The sequence below is a fragment of the Chiloscyllium plagiosum genome, chromosome 3 (genome assembly GCF_004010195.1).
Source record: "Chiloscyllium plagiosum isolate BGI_BamShark_2017 chromosome 3, ASM401019v2, whole genome shotgun sequence".
Lineage (NCBI taxonomy): Eukaryota > Metazoa > Chordata > Chondrichthyes > Orectolobiformes > Hemiscylliidae > Chiloscyllium > Chiloscyllium plagiosum.
In genome coordinates, this window is record NC_057712.1 from 112888833 (window position 1) to 112911328 (window position 22496).

At 40.4% G+C, this 22496-nt stretch overlaps 1 protein-coding gene across 5 annotated transcripts in view; it reads left to right on the forward strand.

Moving 5' to 3' along the window:
* The window catches only part of fig4a (FIG4 phosphoinositide 5-phosphatase a), a 118472-nt gene that overhangs the window by 76420 nt on the left and 19556 nt on the right, over positions 1 to 22496 (forward strand). For 4 of the 5 annotated variants that reach the window (XM_043687115.1, XM_043687116.1, XM_043687118.1 and 1 more), the window contains exons 17-21: positions 833 to 971; positions 10668 to 10726; positions 15667 to 15817; positions 17048 to 17131; positions 20402 to 20591. In XM_043687115.1, the coding sequence (XP_043543050.1) occupies positions 833 to 971; positions 10668 to 10726; positions 15667 to 15817; positions 17048 to 17131; positions 20402 to 20591 (623 nt within the window). The remainder of the gene's footprint in view (positions 1 to 832; positions 972 to 10667; positions 10727 to 15666; positions 15818 to 17047; positions 17132 to 20401; positions 20592 to 22496) is intronic. The other variant, XM_043687119.1, reaches the window with a different exon arrangement.

A 22496-nucleotide genomic window follows, 5' to 3' on the forward strand; every position in this document is an offset into this window, starting at 1 on the left:
TCTCTCTCTCTCTCTCTCTCTCTCTCTCTCTCTCTCTCTCTCTCTCTCTCTCAGACACTCACAAACCCCCACCCCAGACAGACACATGCACACAAACAGACAAAGACCCACATGCACACATATATTTTGTGGGGTGAATTTGTACTTGCAGAGTTACATTGTACTTTGCTCAAAAACTGCATGAATTCATGTAAAACTCTTCATTCTAATCTAAAAAGTGAGATAACAATCTAAACATCATGGCATAGACAGAGAACACTGGGGCTATCACCCATTGTTATAGCTAACTGGAGAATGCACCTTGTAAAGAAAAGGTTTTGTGATTTACACATGAAAGAAGTGAAACTATCATGGTATTCAAACAGATGAAAGACTCAACAGACAATCAAGGTATTTTTCAATGTATAATTTCAGTTACATCGCACTTTTAATTTTTGCTATAAATTCTGTGTCTTAGGATTGAGTCCTCCACTATCACTGATGAAGGAGCGACGCTCCGAAAGCTAGTGTGCTTCCAATTAAACCTGTTGGACTATAACCTGGTGTTGTGTGATTTTTAACTTTGTACACCCCAGTCTAATACCGGCATCTCCAAATCATAAGGAGATTGTGATTGACTGGTGTGTGGCTTGGGGCTATTTTACCAAATGCTTCCCTTGTGGCCCTTTTCCACAGTGGCAGTTGTCTAAGACTGATGTCTAAGACAAGTGTAAGTTAAATACTTAATGCTATATGTTATGGAAAATTCTATCCCATCTAAAACATCAAATATCTGTTGAAATATGTAAGTTTTTTTTATTTTGTGTTTAACAGATTTTTTTTAATGTTATAGATGCTGATAGACAGGATGCTATAAATCTGTTTCTTGGAGTCTTCCAGCCGAGCGAAGGAAAATTTCATCTTTGGGAACTTCCGACTGACTATTACTTGCATCACAAGAACACAATGGAACTGTTGTGTCCGAAGAGAAGGTAGTGTATAACAGGGATATCCATTCTTTTTGCAAGTTGTGGAAGGGGGAGTTTGGGAGGGTGAAGCAGCAACATTTTGACTTCTTTCTGAGGTTGGGGGATGGTTGATGATAATCAAATTCCAGAGAAACAAAATCAGGCGCACCTGTAAACACGAATTTCAGAAAAATTAATCAAAGCAATCAATAGATAATTTAAGTAAATGAGTAGTTGGTAAAAATGGCAATTAAAAAGTAAGCAAAATTAACTCTCGCAGGTGTGCATTGCCTCCTCTCTCAGGCTGGTTTACAGCGAGCATCCTGAGAAGAGAAAATTTGAAGGCAATGGGATGTGTGTGTGTCCAGCTCACTCACTGTCTCAGGGTTCAGACCCTGTTAACCCTTTCCCATTCACATGGGCATCCCCTCTTTGCGCACACATCCCTCTATCGTGAAAGGACCACCTCTTGTGCATTGCCTCCATTTCTCGCAGGTGTGCATTGCCCCCTCTCTCACAGATGCACATTTGCCTTCTGCTCACGTTTCCTCTCTCTCACCCCTCCCCCTCACAGTGCTTTCTCCCTCCACTTCGCTTGCATATGTGTAATCTCTCTCTCCCCCTGTTTAGCACAAGCACACTCACCTTCACATGAATCTTGCAGTCCTCCTTCACTCTCAGACAATCTCATGCTGTCTCTGTCTCACTAATGTGTTCTCACATGTTCCCCCGTCACCCTCTATCTCTTACTATTTACTCACCCCCTGCTGTTACTGACGCACCCTAACCTCCCACCTGTCAACCACTCACCCTGCCCACCCCCAAATTCATTACCTCACCCTCCCTCTTCATACTTAAGATACCTTCCATTATGTTTTGTGACACTACCACCATGTGAAATGGGGCAAACTTTCTCAGATCCAGCTAGATTCAATTACCAAGGAAAGACAGTGGTGCAGTGTTTGTTTCACTAGATTAATAATCCAGAATGCCAAGCTGGTGATATGGGTTTGAATCCCAACATGACAAATAGTGAAGTTTGAATTTAATAACAAATCTGGAATTAGAAGCTAGTCTATTGACAACAATGAAGCTGTTGATTAGAAAAGCCCATCTAGTTTCACTAGTGCCCTTCAGGGAAGACAATCTGATGTCGTTACCTGGTTTGCCCTACATGTGATTCCAAACTCTGAATGATGTGAATTGACTCTTACCTGCCCTCTGAAATCACTTAGAACATCATTTAGTGATAGCCAACAAATGCTGATGTTGCTGGTGTTGCCCACAAAGCAGATAAGAATAATGAAATAAAAACTCTTAATTATGGACCAAATCCCCAACTCCACTGTTGCCATCAAGCACACAAATCCACACTCACTCGATGAAGAATGCAGGAGTCCCTGCTAGGAACAACAACAGGTATTCCTAAAAGTGAGGTATCAACTTGGTGAAATGACAGCACACAGCCACTTGCTTACCAAATAATTGAGTCTGCATGCAGTAGACTGAGCTAAGGGAACCTACAACTAAAGAATCACATGTAAGTTCTACAATTCTTCTGTATCCAGTTTGTGATTGTTGGTGGACAATCAAACAACTCCCAGTAGTTCAAGGTACCACAGATATCCCCATCCAGAACCATGTGTGAGCCCAGCATATCACTGAAAAAAAACAAAGCTGAAAAATTATATCCATCTTTTAGTCAGAAGTGCTGAGTAAATGATCCAACTCTGCACACTCTGGAAGTCCCCACCATCTCAGATACCAGACTTCAATCAATTTGATTCACTCACCTGGCTAAAGGCACTGAGGCTGACAACATTCTGACAGTATAATTAAAGACCTGTTCTTCAGAACTTGCCACAGCCCTAGCCAAACTATTTCAGTACAATACAATTCCTGGCGTCTAATGGCATGTGCAAAATTGCCCATGTACATCCAGGACAAATCCAACCTGGCCAATTACCGCTTTATCAGACTAAACTCAATCAGCAAAGTCATGAAAGGTGCCATTGATAATGCAATCAATCAACACTTGCAAGGGAATAACCAGCTCACTGGTGCTCATTTTGGTTTCCCCAAGGCCACTTGGCTTCTGAACTCATTGCATCCTTGAACCACAAATGGACAACAGTGCTGAATTCCAGAGGTGAAGTAATGGTGACTGGTCTTGACGTTAAGACCACATTTGACCAAGTGTTGCTGCAGGACTCTTAGCAAATCTGAAGTCATTGAGTCATAGAGATGTATAGCATGGAAACAGACCCTTCAGTTCAACTTGTCTATGCCAACCAGATATCGTAACCTAATCTAGTCCCCTTTGCTGACACTTGGCCCATATCCCTTTAAAACCTTTCTATTCGTATATCCATCGACTAATCTTTTAAAGGTTGTAATTGTACCAGCCTCCACTACTTTCTCTGACAGCTTATTCCATACACTCACCATGCTCTGTGTGAAAAAGATCCCCCTTAGATCCCTTTTAAATTTTTCCCCTAAACCTATACCCTTTTGTGCTGGACTCCCCCACCTCAGAGAAAAGACCTTGTCTATTTATCCTAACCATGCTCCTCATCCCCAAGTGTGGGCGGCACGGTGGCACAGTGGTTAGCACTGCTTCCTCACAGCGCCAGAGACCCGGGTTCAATTCCCAACTCGGGCGACTGATTGTGTGGAGTTTGCACATTCTCCCTGTGTCTGTGTGGGTTTCCTCCGGGTGCTCCGGTTTCCTCCCACAGTCCAAAGATGTGCACGTCAGGTGAATTGGCCATGCTAAATTGCCCGTAGTGTTAGGTAAAGGGGGGAATGGGTGGGTTACGCTTCGGCGGGTCGGTGTGGACTTGTTGGGCCGAAGGGCCTGTTTCTACACTGTAAGTAATCTAATCTAATCTAATCATTTTATAAACCTCTGTAATGTCACCCTTCAGCCTCCGATGCTCCAGGGAAAAAGCCCCAGCCTATTCAACCTCTCCCTATAGCTCAAACCCTGCAACCTTGACAAAATCCTTGTAAATCTTCTCTGAACCCTTTCAAGTTTCACATCCTTCCCACAGCCAAGAGATCAGAATTGAATACAATATTCCAACAGTGGCCTAACCAATGTCCTGAACAGCCGCAACATGACCTCCCAACACTTTATACTCAATGCTCTGACCAACAAAGGAAAGGATACCAAATGCCTCCTTCACTATCCTATCTACCTGTGATTCCACTTTCAAGGAACTATGAATCTGCACTGCAGGTCTCTTTCTTCACCATCAGGACCTTACCATTAAGTGTATAAGTCCTGCTCTGATTTGCCTTTCCAAAGTACAGCACCTCATATTTATCTAAATTTAACTCCATTTGCCACTCCTCGGCCCATTGGCCCATCTGATCAAAATCCCTTTGTAATCTGAGGTAACCTTTTTCACTGTCCACTACACCTCCAATTTTGGTGTCAACTGCAAACTTACTAACTATACCTCCTATGTTTACATCCAAATCATTTGTATAAATGCCGAAAAGCAGTGGACCCAACACCGATCCTTGTGGTACACCACGGATCACATGCTTCCAGTCTGAAAGGCAACCTTCCACCAACAAACTCTGTCTTCTACCTTCGAGTCAGATCTGTATCCAAATAGCTAGTTCTCCCTGTATTCCATGTGATCTAACCTTGCTGATAGTCTCCCATGAGGAGCCTTGTCGACCGCCTAACTGAAGTCCAAATAGATCACCACCTACCACTCTGCCCTCATCAATCCTCTGTTACTTCTTCAAAAAACTCAATCAAGTTAGTGAGACATGATTTTCCATGCACAAAGCCATGTTGACTAGCCCTAATCAGCCCTTGCCTTTTCAAATACATGTCCATCCTGTCCCTCAGGATTTCCTCCAACAACGTGGCGGCACGGTAGCCCAGTGGTTAGCACTGCTGCCTCACAGTGCCAGAGACCCGGGTTCAATTCCCGCCTCAGGCGACTGACTGTGTGGAGTTTGCACATTCTCCCCTTGCCTGCGTGGGTTTCCTCCGGGTGCTCCGGTTTCCTCCCACAGTCCAAAGATGTGCAGGTCAGGTGAATTGGCCATACTAAATTGCCCGTAGTGTTAGGTAAGGGGTAAATGTAGGGGTATGGGTGGGTTGTGCTTCGGCGGGTCGGTGTGGACTTGTTGGACCGAAGGGCCTGTTTCCACACTGTAATGTAATCTAATCTAATCTAACATGCCCACCACCAATGTGAGGCTCACCAGTCTATACTTCCATGGCTTTTCCTCACCACCTTTGTTAAGTAGTAGTACCACATTAGCCAACCTCCAGCCTTCCGGCACCTCACCTGCAATTATCGATGATACAAATATCTCAGCAAGGGGCCCAGCAATTGTTTCCCTACCTTCCCACAGAGTTCGAGGGTACACCTGATTTAGTCCTGGTGATTTGCCACTTTTGTGTTTTAAGACATCCAACACTACCTCATCTGTAATATGGACATTTTTCAAGATGTTGCTATCTATTTCCCCACATTCTATATCTTCAATATCCTTCTCCATAGTAAACATGGATGCAGAGTACTCATTTAGTACGTCCCCCATCTCCTGCAATTCCACATGCAGGCTGCCTTGCTGATCTTTGAGAAGCCCTTTTCTCAAGGAGAAAGTGAGGACTGCAGATGCTGGAGATCAGAGTTGAGAGTGTGGTGCTGGAAAAGCACAGCAGATCAGGTAGCATCCGAGGAGTAGGAGAATCGACTTTTCAGGCAAAAAGACTTATTCCTGGTGAAGGCTGTATGCCTGAAATGTCAATTCTCCTACTCTTCAGATGCTGCCTGACCTGTTGTGCTTTTCCAGTGCCAGACTCTAGGCCATTTTCTCTCCCTAGTTACCCTTTTATTTATAGAATCTCTTTGGATTCTCCTTAACCCTATTTGCCAAAGCTGCCTCATGTCACCTTTTTGCCTTCCTGATTTCCCTCTTAAGTATGCTCCCACTGCCTTTATACTCTTCTAAGGATTCACTTGATCTCTGCTGTTTATACCTGACATTTGCTTCTTTTTTTTAACCAAAACCTCAATTTCTCTAGTCATCCAGCATTCCTGACACTGACCAGCCTTGCTTTTCACCCTAACAAGAATATACTGTCTCTGGACTCCTTATCTTATTTTTCGAAGGCTTCCCATTTTCCAGCTGTCCCTTTATCTGTGAACATCTGTCCCCAATCAATTTTGAAAGTTCTTGCCTAATATCATCAAAATTGACCTTCCTCCAATTTAGAACTTCAACTTTCAGATCCGGTCTAAACCTTTTCCATCACTATTTTAAAACTAATAGAATTACAGTCGCTGGCTCCAAAGTGCTCCCGAACTGACACCCGATCACCTGCCCTGTCTTATCTTCCCAAGAAGAGGTCAGATTTAGCAGCTTTTCTAGTAGGTACATCCACATACTGAATCAGAAAATTGTCTTGTAAAACATTTAACAAATTCCTCTCCATCTAAACCCTGAACACTATGGCAGTCCCAGTTAATATTTGGAAAGTTAAAATCCTCTACCATAACCACCCTATTATTCTTATGGATAACTGAAATCTACTTACAAATTTGTTTCTCAATTTCCCGCTGACAATTGGGAGAATCTATAATACAATCCCAATAAGGTGATAATTCCTTACTTATATCTCAGTTTCACCCAAATAACCTTCCTGGATGTATTCCCAGGAATATCCTCTATAAGTACAGCCATAATGGTATCCGATATCAAAAACACCACTCCCCCTCCTCTCTTGCCCCGCTCTCTAACCTTACTATAGCATTTGTATCCTGGAACATTAAGCTGCCAGTCCTGTCCATCCCTGAGCCACGTTTCTGTAATTGCTATGATATTTATGGGCGGCACGGTGGCACAGTGGTTAGCACTGCTGCCTCACAGCGCCAGAGACCCGGGTTCAATTCCTGCCTCGGGCGACTGACTGTGTGGAGTTTGCACATTCTCCCCATGTCTGCGTGGGTTTCCTCCGGGTGCTCCGGTTTCCTCCCACAGTCCAAAGATGTGCAGGTCAGGTGAATTGGCCATGCTAAATTGTCCGTAGTGTTAAGTAAAGGATAAATGTAGGGGTATGGGTGGGTTGCGCTTCGGCGGGACGGTGTGGAATTGTTGGGCCAAAGGGCCTGTTTCCACACTGTAAGTAAGTAATCTAATTCCAATCCAATGTTCTTAACCATGCCCTGAGTCCATCTGCCTTCCCCATTAGGCCTCTTGCATTAAAATAAATGTAGTTTAATTTATCATTCCACCTTGTCTGCTCTGTTCCTGCCTGCCCTGACTGTTTGACTTGGTCCTTTTTCCCAACTGTGCCAGTCTCAGATTGATCTCTTTCCTCACCATCTCCCTGTGTCCCACCCACCCCCCCACCTTAATAGTTTAAATCCTCCCGAGCAACTCTGGCAAGTCTTCCTGCCAGTGTGTTATTTTCCTTCCAATTCAAGTCCAGTCTGTCCTCCTTGTACAGATCACTTCGACCCCAAAAGAGATTCCAGTGATTCAAAAATGTGAAGCCTTCTCCCTTGCACTAGCTCCTCAGCCACGTATTAACCTGGTGTATCCTCCTATTCCTACCCTCACTAGCTCGTAGCACTGGGAATAATCCAGATATTATTACTTTTGAGGACCTTCATTTTTGAATTCCTGCCTAACTTTCTATATTCTCCCTTCAGAATCTCATCCTTTTCCCTTCCTATGTCGTTAATTCTAATGTGTACAATGACCTCCTGCTGGTCCCTCTCCCCTTTTGAGAACATTCTGCACCTTCTTTGAGATATCCTTGATCCTGGCACCAGGGAGGCAACACACCATTCTGATTTCTCGTTGCCAGCTGCAGAAACATCCTGTCTGTGTCTCTGACTAGAGAGTCCCTTATCACAAATGAATTGCTTGAAACCTGACATACCCCTCATTACATTACAGCCATTCTTGGATCCAGAAACTTGGCTTTTCATGCTACATTCCCTTGAGAGTCCATCACCCCCTACATTTTCTAGAACAGCATACTTGTTTGAGGTGGTGTCACAAAGCTATTTCCTTTTTTTATCTAAAAGCTGTTCCTTGGTTCAAGGATACTCTGTTCTTGATCTTTTTCAGAGGGTTAATAAACCAGGCCAGGCTCCGATCAGTCTGGTTTGGTATGGAGAGAAAAAGGATTTTGAGAGGCCATTTGCTTATATGTAAACAGGCCAAATTGGTCATGTTTTAGAAGTGACCTGTATAAAGGAAGGGCAGTGGTCAGCTCTCTCGTTGAGCTGAACAGTTTTAGTTCAGTCTTGAAATGGTTGGAAGTTCAAGGGAGCTGTGTGGAAACTCCCTCTCTCTTTCTGCCCTTCAACTTCAACCTGTAAGAATGTGTACCATTTATATTGATTTTTAAAGGGAGTTTGTTTATTGGGACTGTTGTGTATACTCGGAACAGTATTATTAAGTCTAGTTGGATAGGTTGAGTTCTGTGAGCATTCTTTATTCTGTTCATTGTGTATCATTGTGTTATTTTGTGAATAAATGTTTGTCTGTTTTGAAATCTAGTAGTCAACCTAGCTAACTTAATCCGGGTAATTTTAACTGTATACTTACCGAAACAAGTTGCAAAGTTATGATCTGAGCTGCCTGCTTTAAGCATGTTTTGAGTGGTCTGGTTTAGCCCATAACAATGGGATAGATTAGATTGATTAAATTAGATTAGAGTGTGGAAACAGGCCCTTCGGCCCAACAAGTCCACACCGACCCGCCGAAGTGCATCCCACCCAGACCCATTCCCCTACATTTGCCCCTTCACCTAACACTTCAGGCAATTTAGCATGGCCAATTCACCTAACCTGCACATTTTTGGATTGTGGGACGAAACCGGAGCACCCAGAGGAAACCTGCGCAGGAGGTTCCTGCACTACCTGCCTACCTCTCTTACCTTTCCTGGTGTTAACCCATCTACCTGACCGTTTCTGTGGCTTTTCTCCCTTCTTATAACTGCCATGTATCACACCCCCAGCTCCTGAAAAATTCTTATTGCCTCTAGTTGATCCATGCGATCTGATAGGATTTGCAACTAAAGACACTTCCTGTAGACATAATCATCAGTAACATGGAAACTCTCCCTAAACTCCCACATCTGACAGAAAGAGCACATCACTCTACTAAAGGCCACGTTTGTTTTTTCACAATCTACAGATCCAGAAAATAGCTCTTTTGCTCTTATTGCTCTTTTAAAAAAAACACTGCTCAAGGCTAAATTAGTACTTATGGTTTATATTTTTAAAATTTAATCAAGAGACAGATCTCAATAAAACATATAATCAAGAAAGAGTTCACTCTACTCACTATTGTAGATTTACAGCATGGTTACACTTTAAAACTATGCACTTATCTGTTCCTGTGCTGTTAGCTCTCCCACACAGGTTCCTCCAAGGTCAGCTGTGAATGTCGCAGTCCGATGTCCAGAGATATAAGAACTCAAACAGCAAAAGAAGTAACTGTGCAGATTCACTGCTGTGTCAGACAGCAGTGCAGGTCTCTTTCTCTGACCATGTATTCACTGCTTTGTAAATGAGGGGTCAAACTCTCTGCTGGTTGGAGTCAGACCTAACACAAAGGAAGACGGTTGTGGCTTTTGAAGCTCAATCATCTCAGCCCCAGGCCATCACTTTAGGGATTCTTCAGGGTTATGTTCTAGGTGCGGCCACCTTCAACTGCTTCAGTCAGTGAAATTCTTTCCATCATCATGTCGGAAGTGGGAATGATTGTGCAACTTGCAGTACCATTGCCAACATGGCTTTTGCCCGAAACGTCGATTTTGCCTGTCCTCGGATGCTGCCTGAATTGCTGTGCTCTTCCAGCACCACTGATCCAGAATCTGGTTTCCAGCATCTGCAGTCATTGTTTTTACCTCCTTTCAGATACTGAGACAAACGAGCTCATTCAGTCTTTGCTGATAGTTAAAACCTCACCATTCTGTCATGAAACTTGTAAATCTTTTATTGTTACTAGTATATATTATCCTTCTTTTAATGTGGAGTGTAGAACTATTTACAGTTCTTGTTAGGTATAACAATACTATGCTGCCTTTTAGACTGCGGGAGGAAACCGAACCACCCAGAGGAAACCCACGCAGACATGGGGAGAATGTGCAAACTCCATCCATCTCTATTGAAATGATCCTGTGTTTTGTGTTTTTATGTCTTGTTACACTATTGCTACTTTCAGTGATTTGTAAATCCACACCTGACATTTGTTCAATGCTCTATACTATTTAAACTCTTCATAAATGGCCTATGTGGCCTCCTTTCGTTACTACTACCAGTGTACACCTTTGCATTTATATTATAATTCTTGTGCCATTTACACGCCCAACATGAAAATTTATTAATGCTGTCTTTTATTTTTCTAGTCTTCCTTAATTTAGTCAGATGTAATGCACTTTGAATATAATGTTGAAATTATAGCTCTGATTCTAAAGTCCACCATATATTTATATAATTTGAACAATTACTGATCCTTGTGGAATACTGCTTCTGATCTTTTGTCAGTATCTTTATTTGCTACTTGTTGTAATCTATTTTATACTCTACTTCCTGTCCATTCTGTTACTTTTCATCTGAATCTATTGTAAACTGTGTGTAAGTTACTTTTGTTTATAAGCAACATAGTTGTGTATTCTAACTCAAATATCATAAATTTTTAGCAATTCTTTTGCATTTCTTGTAGTTATACCCATTGGTGGACACCAGAGATACTAAACCATTTACCATTACCTTATGATGAAGGTATGAAAATTTGCATGTTAACTTCAATTTGGATACACTAAATTTTAAAGTATTTTTAAGGAAGATGTGACGAATTTGATGTGTCACAAAGATATTATAAACTTTATTTACAGCACTTAACTGTTTGGGGCATTGCCAGAGTGGTGATTATATTAATCGGAATGTATTAGTGTATTGCTTTATTTATTTAGGGCTATGGTGTTGCAGGCAAGGTCAGCATTTATTACCCATCCCTAATTGCCCCGGAGAAGGTGGTAGTCTGACTTTCTAAACTGCTGAAGTTCTCGGAGTGTAGCTACAAAACTCTGCTGCTAGGAATGAAGTTCCAGGATTTTTGACCAAGCGACAGTGGAGAAAGGACAACAGAGTTTCAAATTAAGATAGTATGGGGCTCAGAGGAGAACTGTAATTATGCAGTGTTGCCACGCATTTTTTAAAATCTAAACTGGTAAGGTGCTTTTGAAGAAATTTGAATTAGTTATTACAATGCATTTTGCTGATGGTGCTGTCATTGTGCATCTGTGGTGCGTGGATGAATTTTGAAATTCATGAATGGGGTACGAACTAAGTAGATTAGATTAGATTCCCTACAGGGTGGAAACAGACCCTTCAGCCCAACATTTACACACTGACCCTCTGAAGAGTTACCCACCCAGACCCATTTCCCTGTGACTAATGTACCTAACACTATGGGCAATTTAGAATGGCCAATTCACCTGAATTGCACATCTTTGGAGTGCGGGAGGAAACCGAACCACCCAGAGGAAACCTACGCAGACATGGGGAGAATGTGCAAACTCCATCCATACAGTCACCCAATGCTGGAATCAAACGTGGGTCCCTGGCGCTGTGAAACAGCAGTGCTAACCACTGAGCCACCGTGCTACCCCAAAACCTAGTCTGCTTTCTTGCTGGAATGGGCCAAGCTTGAGTGTTGTTTGTCCCTCATCTTTGTAATACAACTGTCTTGCTCATGTTTTGACCAAAGCTGTAAAGAGGTCAAGAGCAAAGTGGCCCTAATGGACCAAAACTGAGTATTGGTGAGCAGGTTATTCCTTTTGCCAGTGCTATGTGATAGCACTATCAATAATCCCTTCTATCATTTGGCTATGATCAAGAGTAGATTGAAGGGTGGTAATTGACTACGTTAGAGTTGACCTTTTTTTGTGGACAGGACATGGGTGTTTTTCCATGTTGGCATGGTGATGTCAGGGACTTTTGGGTTAGGTTGCTTTATTTTTCCTTTTTGAAGGAATACATAATGACTACATCCAAATCATAAAATCATACAGCATAGAAGTGGTTCTTCAACCCATCACGTGTATATCACCTAATATATGCAGCTAACTATACTAGCCCCATAGCCTCAAATAGTATGACATTTCATGCTCATCCAAGTACTTTTTAAAACTTATGAAGTTTCCTGCCTTAACTACCCTCCCAGGCAGTGCATTCAAGATTCCATGAGCCTGTGGGTGAAAAAGGTTTTTCCTCAAATCCTCTCTTAAACCTCCTACCTTTCACTTTAAAATTACCAAGCTCCAATCACACAAACAACCTTCCACCACTGCCCTCACTAGGCAATTTTGGATCCATCTTGCTTTGTTACCCTAGATCCTATATGTTTTTACCTTCTTTATCAGTCTCCCATGTCGAACCTTGTCAAAGGCCTTGCTGAAATCCATATAAACTACATTGATTGCCCTAACTTCATTCAAATACTTAGTCACCTCCTCAAAATTCCACCAGATTTTTTTGATTTCTCCCTTTGACAAAGCCATGCTGACTATCCTTGATTAAACCTTGCCTCTCTAAATGGGGATCAATGTTCTTTTCACACTATTTTCTCTAGTAATTCCCATCATTGATGTTAGACTTGGGGGTCTGTAGTTCCCTATTCTATCTCTACCATCCTTCCTATAAAGTATAAAAAAGTGAGGACTGCAGATGCTGGAGATCAGAGTCGAGAATGTCGTGTTGGAAAAGCACAGCAGGTCAGGCAGCATCCGAGGAGCAGGAAAATCGACATTTTGAGCATAAGCCCTTCATTAGGAATGAGGCTTGTGGGTCGGGGCTGAGAAATAAATGGGAGGTGGGTGGGGCTTGGGGGAAAGTAGCTGAGAAAGCGATAGGTGAATGAAGGTGAGGGAGAAGGTGTGAGTGGGGAGTGATGGCCAGGTCCAGACGGCAGTGCCGATTCGGAAATTGGGACTGGGATAATGTGGGGGGAGTGGGAATTTAGAATACCGCACCTCAGGAAGGACATACTGGCATTGGAGCATGTCCAGCGGCAATTCACACAGATTATCCCTGGAATGGTAGGCCTAACATACGATGAACGGCTGAGGATCCTGGGATTGTATTCATTAGAGTTTAGAAGGTTGAGGGGAGATCTAATAGAAACTGACAAGATAATGCATGGCTTAGAAAGCGTGGACACTGGAAAGTTGTTTCTGTTAGGCGGGGATACTAGGACCCATGGGCACAGCCTTGGAATTAGAGGAGGTCAATTTAAAATGGAAATGAAGAGACATTTCTTCAGCCAGAGAGTGGTGGGCCTGTGGAATTCATTGCCACAGAGCGCAGTTGAGGCTGGGGCATTAAATGTCTTCAAGGCAAAGTTTGATAATTCCTTACGAGATCAAGAATTTAAGGGCAATGGGGAGAGTGCGGTAAGCGGAGTTGAAATGCCCATCAGCCATGATTAAATGGCGAACTGGACTCGATGGGCCGATTGGCCTTACTTCCACTCCTATGTCTTATGGTCTTATCACAGTTCCATTGTGAATCCATGTCATTGACCTTTGGTTCCTGTCTATCTGTCCAGCTCTGTTTTCCCCCAGATTGTTCATTGCTCTTTTCCACTGTAATCCCAATCCTTCTGATACGATGATCATTATCCTCTAAATATACCCCCAATGATACTTAATCTACATGGCCCACCTGATTCCCAAGAAACAGGTCCCGAGGTGCCTCATTTCACATTGTTCTGAACAACTGTTGTAAAAGTGATATATCCTGGACATATCCCAGGATCGCATGTCCTCTCTGCTCTTCACACTACCAGATAATTAGGGTTCCTCATTGCAACTACCCTATAATAGTTATATCTCTAATTCCATTGCAAATTTGTTCCTCTACATCTTTCTCACTAGTTGGTGGACTATAAACTGTTCTGAAGGAATTAGACTTTTTTTTATATTTTAACTCTAGTCCAGTCGATTGTGTTCTAAAAGCGTCTGGGGCATTCTTTTTCTCTAGCACTGCACCACCATCCTTAACTAAGTCAGACGTCACGTGACACCAGGTAATTGTCCAGCAGATTTATTTGAAATCACAAGCTTTCAGAGCACTGCTGGTTCAACAGTCCGAAAACTTGATTCTGTGAGACTTCTGAATTTGTCCACCCCAGTCCAAAACTGGACTTCCACCTTATGGTCCTTAACTAATACAGCCACCTTTTCCTTCTTTCCTATCTTTCTTGAATGCCTTATCCAGGAATATTGAACACTAGGTCCCACCATTCCTTGAGTCAAGTCTCTTACAGCCACCATGTTCTAATTTCACATGGCAATTTGCACCTGTAACTTGTTAATTATACTCTGTACATTCAGATACATGCATTGTAGCCATGGTTTATAATATTATTATTTCCTATTCCAAATCTACCTTCTAACATTGTATTCTCCATTCTAGTGCTAGTTCTGTCTCTCATGATATTTTGTGCACCATGGTATTCCTCTATCATTTTATTCATGATTTTACACCCCTGCTTAGTTTGAACCTTCTCCAAAGTACCCTGCAAGAAGTGTAGTCCTGTCCAGCATGTACAGGGTGCCATCTCCCCAACAATGCATCTCAACTCTTCACCCATAGCTGATAGGTTATGGAAACACAAGTGAATATCTAAGTACTGCTTAAATATTATGAGATTTCTGATTTAAAGATTCTTTGAGTACTATTTACTATTATCTGAAGAATTGAGAGTAGAAATTCCCCTTCATCACAAATAAATTCTTTCTCCTGTGGATACTTAAGGGTAAGAGTAAGTTCCAATTCTTTCAGAGTGCAAAACTTCAGAAGAGGAAAGGACTCCTTGTCCGAACTTCCTTAATTCATTAAACTTCCACCATTGTTCTAACTTCATTCAGTGCTAAGTTGAACTGAGGTGCTATATTCACATGTTCCAAAACTAAAGAGAGAGTTAAATCCCAGTTGCATAAAACAGTTCAAACTAGTTCTCTGAGTTAACTACCGACAGCTGCATCACAGTGGATAATTTGTATATTGCTGCTTAAGATCCAGACTCTTAATTTAAAAAATTAAGTTTCAGTTAAATCTTAACTGAAATATAAAGAAATCTAGATTTCTGCAAAAAGATTTAAGATTTCCTCAATTTGACTTGCCCCCAAAACTCCAGTCAAGTCAAAATTGACCTTTTATACGAGCCAGACTTGTGTATTTAAATCAAAATTTCATCATCTGCCATGGTAGGATTCAAGTTCCAGTTCATAAGCCTGGATCTCTGGTTTACCAGTACAGTGATATTGCCAGTATGTCATCACCTCCCTTATTCTGAATGTGGTAAGTGCACTAAGGAAATAGTTTGATCAGTAAAATTCTGTAGAAAAGTTGGTTTATAATGTTGATGCGTTTCGTAATAAATGCCACTACTAATAAGTTAAATAACTGCAACACTTAAAGGTACAGCTTCTCATCAGTGCATCTTAAACAGTGAAACGTGGTTGTCTTGAATCAAACTTTGTAAACGTTCCTTGATTCAATTAAGTATCCCTGCTGTATTTGTAAAATTTACACCAATGTACATTTTAAAACTGCAGGCTAAAATATTCCAATTATGAGACTACACCATTTTAATATGATCAATCTACTAAACTCAAAAACTAATAAAATATTTTTGTTTCTATTCATCCCTTTAGTTCCTTGTTCCAAGAATCTTAAAAAGCTGACAGTCGTGAAAAAGTTGGATAAATCTGATGAAGAAATAGATGTATACACAGAATTCTTCAGGCCTTATGAGCTGAGTTGTTTCGATGATGCATTTTGCCTAACAATGACAAATTCAGCCAAGTATGTAATCTTTTCTCTTCCTTAGCTATCTCCTCTACTACATGCTTAAATAGCAATGAAAATTTATTTTGAAACTAGTTTTAGACACTTTGTTTTAAGAGAGTTTAAGAAGAACCTCCTGAGCGCCTTACTATTGATATTTGATGCATCTTTCAAGATGAATTTGTTACCTTTTGTGATATGTCAACACCTAAGTAATATTTGTGCCACTTTAGGAAATAGCCCCTTTATATGTTAAGGGCTAGTGTCATAGCCTCTGCATTCATTTCTTGAATCTTAATGAAAAAGATATTTAGTCAAAGCTTTTTGTTTTGCAAGTATCCAAAATGCATGTCAATGGGCTGCTGTGGGCATTCAGTAACCGCAGAATTGTATTCAATCCTAATTACTCGCATCATTTCCCTCCCTTGTATTATTGCAATCAAGTCAATAGACTAAATCTGGGGGTTCAAAGAGGAGTCAGGTGCAGCCACAGTCATGTCTAAAAATGAGACACCAACCTGAAGAAGCTGAAACACTGCCAGTGATGACAACATTCCATGAATGAATATCAAAAAAGTGAATAATACAAGTCCAAAATGTTAAGACCTCATCCCTACCCTTCTGCAGACAAGCCCCAATACCAGCCCAGCACTGTGGGTAGCTGCAGCAGTTCAAGAAGGCAGCTTAGCATCACTTTAAGGGCAGTTGGGGCGGGACAATAAATGGTGGCCTTGAAAGAGGTGCTGGCTCACAAGGAATGAATGAAACAAATGCAGACATTCTAGCAATAGCAAAAATGAAATTTTAAAGATTCAGAACATTCTGTACATTTCACCAATAGTTTAAATCTATAGCATTTTTAAAGCTGTTGCCTGCGGATGAAACTAGATGAGCCTTAGCCAGTGGCATTTTGGTGTATGTTTTGTAAAAGTTTAACTTCATTTTTAAAGCTATTAGTTTGTAACAGAAGAGCATGCTTCCAGTCGTGTCATGCTTCAAATGATCTGAGTTCAAGGGAGTTGGTGAGCTATATGCTCTCAGGTCACATGCATGATACAGTAATAATATCATAAGCATATCGCTTAAAGGTATACTGACAAATTGGTTATGTGCCATAGCACAAAGGTGATAAGTATGTAGGAATTATGAAGAGTCCTGATGCCTTGCTTGTTTGATTTTAAAATTCTGAATAATGTGAAGTTTATTGCTATTATGCCATAGCTTTGTTGTACTGTTTTTGTACAAAAGGGACTTCATGCCAAAGCATGTTGGAATTGACCCAAGTCCTTTCACTATTCGCAAACCAGAAGAAACTGGCAAATCCATGCTGAGGTAAATAACTAGTTTTAGTTATTTCTATTCTTTTAACTATTCAAAACATTTTCTACTAGCTACAATCATTAATTTTAACCAGTAATGTACATCTTGAAGGATATGCCCAAGTAAATTAAAACTTAACATGAAAGAAAAATACTGCAAATGCTGGTGATTACAGGTCTGGCATCATCCATAGAAGTAGAAACAGATGTTGCAGAACACAAAACGTGATTCCTCTTATGTTCAGGTTGTTTCTTCTGTCTACTTATTGTACAATCCCTTCCCTTTTGTTTCTTCTCCCCCTCTCCAGCTTCCCTTAATACCTCCTTCATAGTTGTGAATTTGTGAGTCAGCTCATGGAGAAAGTATTGACTCCAACTCAAAGAATGCATACAGTACTGAATGACCTGCTTAATAATACAAGTGATAGTAAAACAATATTGGTGCACTTCCAAAAAATTTAAGTGAAGATGGATCAGTATTTTCCTCCATAATAATTTGTGCATAATTATTACAACTAATTATTATGCACAAATTACATTCCATGGGCATACAAGTGTCTGGAGTAACATTAAACTGTTAGTTTGTGACAGAAAAGCTATTTTTCAGCAGTGGCATGCTTCAAGTGATCGGAGTTACAATGCAGTTGGAGAATTATAAATTGTCAGGTCACATGCTTTAGTATAGTGATGGTATCATGACTTAGTGACTATGAGACATAACAACAAAACTCAAATATCAAAACGTGAGATTACATTTTACCAAGTCCTGACATGAAAATGCCACATAATCAGTTTATCTTTTCCAACTTGTACAGTTAATGCACAAAGCTGAAAATGTCAAAGTTCATTTTGACAAAGCTCAACAGATAATGAATTTACTGGAATGCAATGTGAAATGCTATTTGGATATCACAAATGCAATTGACGTTCAAAGTTGGAAACAAAATACGACTTCAAATCAAAGTGGACTATTAGTGCACAATAATTCTCAGTATTGTTGCACTTATTGCAAAGTATGCCAATCACTCAACAGGGGATATGATAAAGTGAGTAAATGTGACGAATAAAAGAAGATCGTTTGTATTTATAAAGCACCTTGTATTCTAAAGTTCTTTACAACTGAGAAATGATGGGAAGTTAGAGCTGAAATATTGACCCTGTATTTTGCTCTCCCCATATGCTGGCAGACAATCTGAATAATTTGTTTTACTTCAGATTGACAGCATTTGCTGTATTTGGTTTTGTGTTTTCAAAGTTGATGTTTATTATCATTCACTATTGGATATTGCTTATTTGGTAGCACTGTTGCCTGTATGTCAAAAATGAAAGTTGCACAGATCCATAGGCTGCTATCTCATAGACAGTTAACTTTAGTTTAACCTGAAGGTCACCACACCACTTCAAGGTGAGCTCAGCTGATGACTGGAATTCTTTTGGTACCACTCTGCATTGTGAACTAGCCAGCTAGTCAATTGTACTAGACGATTTGAGAAAATGGAACACAAGTCTAGATTGACATTCCTGTGCTGTACTGAGGAAGCTCTGAACTGGCAGGAGGCCTCTAAATAGATGATATATTAAACAAAGACCCTGTTGGCTTTTCTTTTATTGCATGGAAAAGATCCCACAGCTGCTATTTTGAAGTAGTGCAAGCAAGTATCCCAATGTCTTGACCAATATTTACCCCTTGATCAACATTACGGAAGTTATCCTGCTCGCATGATAATATTTCTTACCTAGTCTGTTGGCAAAGGAAGGTCAAACAAATTTGATTGAATTATTTGAGGGTTGACCCAGTGTGTAGATGACGGTAGTGCAGTTGATGTAATTTATTTAGCTAGGTCTCCTATGGGAGACTAATAAAGAAGATAAAAGCATGTTGGATCCAGGATAACTTGATAAGTTGGATTCACAATTAGCTTAGTGGTAGGAGACAGAGGGTGGTGGTCAGAAGCTGTTTAGGTGACTAGAGACTGGTGTCTGGGGATCAGTGCTGGGACCCATATTGTTTGTGAGATATATAAACAATATAGGAGGAATTGGGAGTGGTGGTAAGTAAATTGAGGAAGATGCCAACATTAGCCAGGTGGTTGATAGTGAAGCAGAAGATCTTGAGGTACAGGAGGATATTGGTGGATTGGCTAGATGGCAGATGATACTTAACCCTGGTAAGTGCGAGGTGATACACTTTTACTGTAGTATGATGAAAATTAATGGCAAGTTTTATAAAGAAGGCTAGTAAATAAAATTAAAGTGCATGGGATTAGGGGTAATACGCTAGATTGGACTGAAAATTGGCCAAAAGTCAAAAAACATTAGGAATAAATGGATTATTCTCAAGTTAACAGGCCGTGACCATTGTGGTCGGACGAAGATCAATGCTTGGGCCTCAACTGTTAAGAATCTAAATTGCTGATTTAGATCTGATGCTATTTGTAATATTTCCAAATTTACAGATGATGCAGTACCTAGTGAGGAATGAGATTTGTGAGCAGAGTGCAAGGAGGCTTCATGGGGATTTAGGCAGATTGTGTAAGTAAGCAAGAGTATGGAAGATGGACTATCATATGGGTGAGTGTGAGTTTCATCCACCTTGGTAGGAAGAGCATAGATGTAGAGTATTTCATAAATGCTGAGATATTGGAAATCATTGATATCCAATTGGGTCTCCGTTCATAATTCACTGAAAGCTAACATGCAGGAGCAAAGAAGTCTTACTTGAATTGTGACCACCATTATGTGCAGGTTTCCCATTTCAACACACCAGTTTGCTTTCATGCTAATATTTCTGTCTTCGCCGTTCAGCAAAGCCCAATGCAAGCTATAATGTTGTACCATCACAGAAATCCACAGCTTCTATGGAGAGAGAAAGAGTTAACATCGAAAGAGTTAACATGACTCTCCAGAAGTGTGTCTTTGCAGATTTTGCCAGACTTGATGAGTTTCACCAGTGTTTTCTGTATTTGTTTCAGATTTCCAATATCTGTATTATTTGGCTTTTATTATATTGTACTGTTAGAATTCATGAATTTAGAAGATTCCTTTTGCAGTAACTATTATGAGATTTATTCTGAATATTAGTTTGAATAGCTATTATTTATGATCAAAAATGCCAATTTTAGAGTAGATGCCAGTGCATTTATTTAATTATTGATTCTTCGCAAGTATTGCACTTCTTTTCAAAGATGTGATCGATAGTAGAATACTTATCACCTATCAGTGTAGTGTACATTCAAGTCAGAATTAATCTTGTGTAATATGTCTAATATACTTTATTGTTCAGTAATAAAAGTAACAAAGAAGAAGCTGTATTACAACGTAAAACAGTAGCAAGTGCCCCACCACCACCATCCGAGGAGGTTGTTTCTAGTAGTTCAGAGGATGATTCAGGAACCGACAAAGAGGAAGAAGGTCCTGTATCTCAGCGGTCAACACCAGTAAAAATTACAGAGTTTGGAGACAAACCTCCTGAGGTAATAAATAGACTTTATGAAATTGAAATATGTTTCATTATGCCAGAGATTTAAAGGATGTTGTTTCAAAGACTCTTTGAAGAAAGATGTCTTTTCCTGGAAGGAAAAACCGGGAGAGCAGGTATTCCTCAATAGCGGCTGCACATCTCCTGTATCCAGTTGCATTAACAGCGGCCTTTGGATTAAGAAATGATCTTTAAAGTCACTATAAAGAAGAGAGGAAATAAATGGAAACTATTCAAGATAGAAGTGAGTGGTTAAAATCACCTAGTTATTTTCAATGCCAACCAGCTTAACTTGTGAAGGATAATTTTTGTCACCAATGTAGAGAAGACTTGTGACCAACTGAGAAACTCTTTGTTGTGGTAATTCAAATAACATTCTTAAAAATAAACACAAAGGGACATTTATTATCTTCATAGGTGAAAATGTCATGTCATTTGTAACTTCGTAAAATCAAGGCTGAGAAAGTATATAATTAGGTAAAAACAAGGACTGCAGATGCTGGAAACCAGAGTCTAGATCAGAGTGGTGCTGGAAAAGCACAGCATGTCAGGCAGCATCCGAGGAGCAGGAAAATCGACATTTCGGGCAAAAGCCCTTCATCAGGAATAGAGCATATATAATTAGTTAGTAACAGTCAAGCAATTTTCTTATAGTAAAGCTACGTAGCAATAAACCAAGGTGAAAGTAGGCATCATATCCACTAAGTCTGTAAGGTAGGAAATTGACGTTGATGGCCATATTATTCAAATAAACTTGACTCAGTAACTGTTCATCAGTTAGTTGTTAGTGCTTTCAGAGAGCCACAGAGATGTACAGCACAGAAACAGACCCTTCGGTCTAACTCGTCCATGCCAACCAGATATCCCAACCCAATCTAGTCCCATCTGCCAGCACCCAGCCCATTTCCCTCCAAATCCTTCCTATTCATATACCCATCCAGATACCTTTTGAATGTTGCAATTCTACTAGACTCCACCACTTCCCCTGGCAGCTCATTCCATACACGTACCACCCTCTGCGTGAAAAAGCTGCCCCTTAGGTCTCTTTTATATCTTTCCCGTTTCACCTTAAACCTATGCCCTCTAGTTCTGGGCTCCCCTACACCAGGGGAAGACTTTGTCTATTTATTCTATCCATGACCCTCATGATTTTATAAACCTCTATAAGGTCACCCCTCAGGCTCTGACGCTCCAGGGAAAACAGCCCCAACTTATTCAACTTCTCCCTATAACTCAATTCCTCCAACCCTGGCAACATCCTTGTAAATCTTTTCTGAATCCTTTCAAGTTTCATAACATCTTTCCATACAAGCTCAGACATATTTACAACAAAAACAGAAGTTGTTGGAAAAGCTCAGCAGATCTGGCAACTAGTTCTGTGGAAGGGTCACTATACCTGAAACATTAACTTTGAATTCTCTGCACAGATGCTGCCAGACCTGCTGAGCTTTTCCAGGAACTTCTGTTTTTGTTTCTGACTTACAGCATCCGTTGTTCTTTTGATTTTCTACTCAGGCATATTTACTCTGTTTAAAAGAAAAGGCATATTCTGCTTATGAAAACTTGGTAATTATGGCATATGTGTCAGGTATTTCTTGTCATTCACTATTACTGGCTTGACCTTCAGATTTTACAATAGAATCAAAATTAATAAAATATTTTAACAATATTGTATTTGACGTACTTTCATGGTCATTCTTCATTAAACAATTATCTGTGGATTATGGAGCAGAATTGACTACAACTCAACTGATGATGCAAAGAAAAACGATTTTAAAAAGTGTTATGGTTTGTGATCTGGTGTTTGCTTCTAAACAATGAAAAAAGATTTGGATGAAAATACAACGTAAGTATTTCCACTTGATGTTAGTTTGTGTTTAGTCGTTTATTTAGATAATAG